General features: G+C 43.4%; 1 protein-coding gene across 1 annotated transcript in view; it reads right to left on the reverse strand.

The window, feature by feature from the left end:
- Positions 1-1,496, reverse strand: part of nfx1 (nuclear transcription factor, X-box binding 1) — a 14,104-nt gene extending 12,608 nt beyond the window's left edge. Inside the window, 2 exon segments of the mRNA XM_016280050.1 lie at positions 3-808; positions 1,317-1,496. Coding sequence (XP_016135536.1) covers positions 3-808; positions 1,317-1,338 — 828 coding nt within the window. The 5' untranslated portion in view covers positions 1,339-1,496.
- Positions 1,497-1,806: the final 310 nt, after the last annotated feature.

Below are 1,806 nucleotides of genomic sequence, written 5' to 3' on the forward strand. Positions count from 1 at the left end.
TCCTCCCCTCTCGCAGCTCCTCTGTTCCTGTTGAACTCCTCACGGTTTCCACCCTCAACTTCTGCACCTCTCCTCTCCTCCTCTCTGATCTGAGCAGGTTCTCTTTCTCTCCAGTTACCTTCAATCCCATGGTTAGGGGCCAGCCCTTTCCTCCAGGAACTGGGCTGCATGCGGCGATCTCCACCTCTCCATCCCTTATGGTTCCTCTGCTCAGGCTCTGGATGTTCATGAACTGCTGCAGGCTTTGTGTCTCCTGCATCAGCCTGGTTTTCCCTGTTCTCCTCTTGGTCCTTGGGCTGAGGCTCCTTCATCGATCTCTCAACTCTTGCTTTATTGGGCTGTTTACGTCGGCTAGCTTGATAAGACACTCTTACGTCGGCTTCCACAGTTGTTCTTTCTTTCTTCTCCTCATCCGTGGATCTATTAGAAGTGGGTGAGTTGGGTCGCTCACGGCCACAAGCTCCGTGGTCCCTTCCGGAGCAGTCGTTATCACTTCCAGGTTTTGTCCATCTCTCATTCTGAGCACGATTGTCATTAATGCGCCTACCATCACCGCGTCCTCCTCTTTGTCTTCCTCTACCTCTTATGGGAAGTTCAGGAGGTGGTAATGTATAACTGGCAGGGTTGTCAGACTCATCTTGACCATGCTTAGTCGCATCGGACTGTCTAAAGTGATGATGAGGCCTAACATGTTGAGCCCTCCAGTCCTGAGTGTGGTGCTGCTGCCTGTAACTTCTCCTAGAGTAGGGCTGGTTGGGTTTAGCTTGTGGTACAAACTCGGCAGACTCTGGATTCAACTTCGATGTGTCTAAAAGTGAAGACAAATGGTTGTCAGGATTATTTTCTGCCCTTTGACTTTATTACTGCAGCACTATCTATATACAGCCATGACTGGATTCTTTGCATAAACTGTACGTTCTACACACAGTGACTCAGCTTTTTTGCAACAGGCAGTCACATGGTAAAGATAAGACGTGACCTGCCATTCTCTTTACTGTTAGAAAGTCCGAAATACAATTCATGAATTTACTGACACTCTTTTCGTGCTTTTAATTGGTTACACATTGACAAACTTCCTTCCACTTCGTTCTTATGGACGTGACACGACGTAAAGTGATGATGGCTGGTAAAATATCCTTCTGTAAACGGTCAAATAAATCGCTTAAAGAAGTCACAACACATCTCTTTTTTATTTACGTTAGTTTGATTTTCTCAAATAACTACTTAGATAATATTGCTGAGGTGAGAGGCCGTAACCAACCACACTTCACTACAGCTAGCCGTTTTCAGGCGAGAAGCCATAATTAACCGCTTACCTGTAACGGAGATTTCAGCCATTCAGACGAAACTCAAAACAGTCTCGACGAGATTTCCTCAGAACTGCGGAGAATATTATAATTCAACCGAGAAGCCGATTAGAAGATGAATTGTTTATGAACTACACTGACCGAGTTGGTGCTAGTTGTGCTGAAACTGCTCGTCCAATCAGAGGACAGAGATCGCTGACAGACAGGCACGTGACTGTAGCGTCACAGTAACAACCAGAGCTTTTTTCTCAACGGCTCTGGTAACAACATATTTACATCTCAAAATACATTTTTCACATTTAATAAATGACTTTAAATTACATTTAAATCTCTTGGAAAGAACAAAAAGCACCGAAAACATGTAATGCTCTGAAAGCATTGAAATTTATGTAATTTTCTTCCTTTCTTTTTTTTCTCTGGCAGCTAATGTTAATTTGATCATGTGAATATGTAATACCTCTTGTTCTTTTAGCAATTAATTAATAAAATATATATTTTA

Source organism: Sinocyclocheilus grahami, unplaced genomic scaffold, assembly GCF_001515645.1.
Source record: "Sinocyclocheilus grahami isolate Dianchi unplaced genomic scaffold, SAMN03320097.WGS_v1.1 scaffold136.1, whole genome shotgun sequence".
Classification (NCBI taxonomy): domain Eukaryota; kingdom Metazoa; phylum Chordata; class Actinopteri; order Cypriniformes; family Cyprinidae; genus Sinocyclocheilus; species Sinocyclocheilus grahami.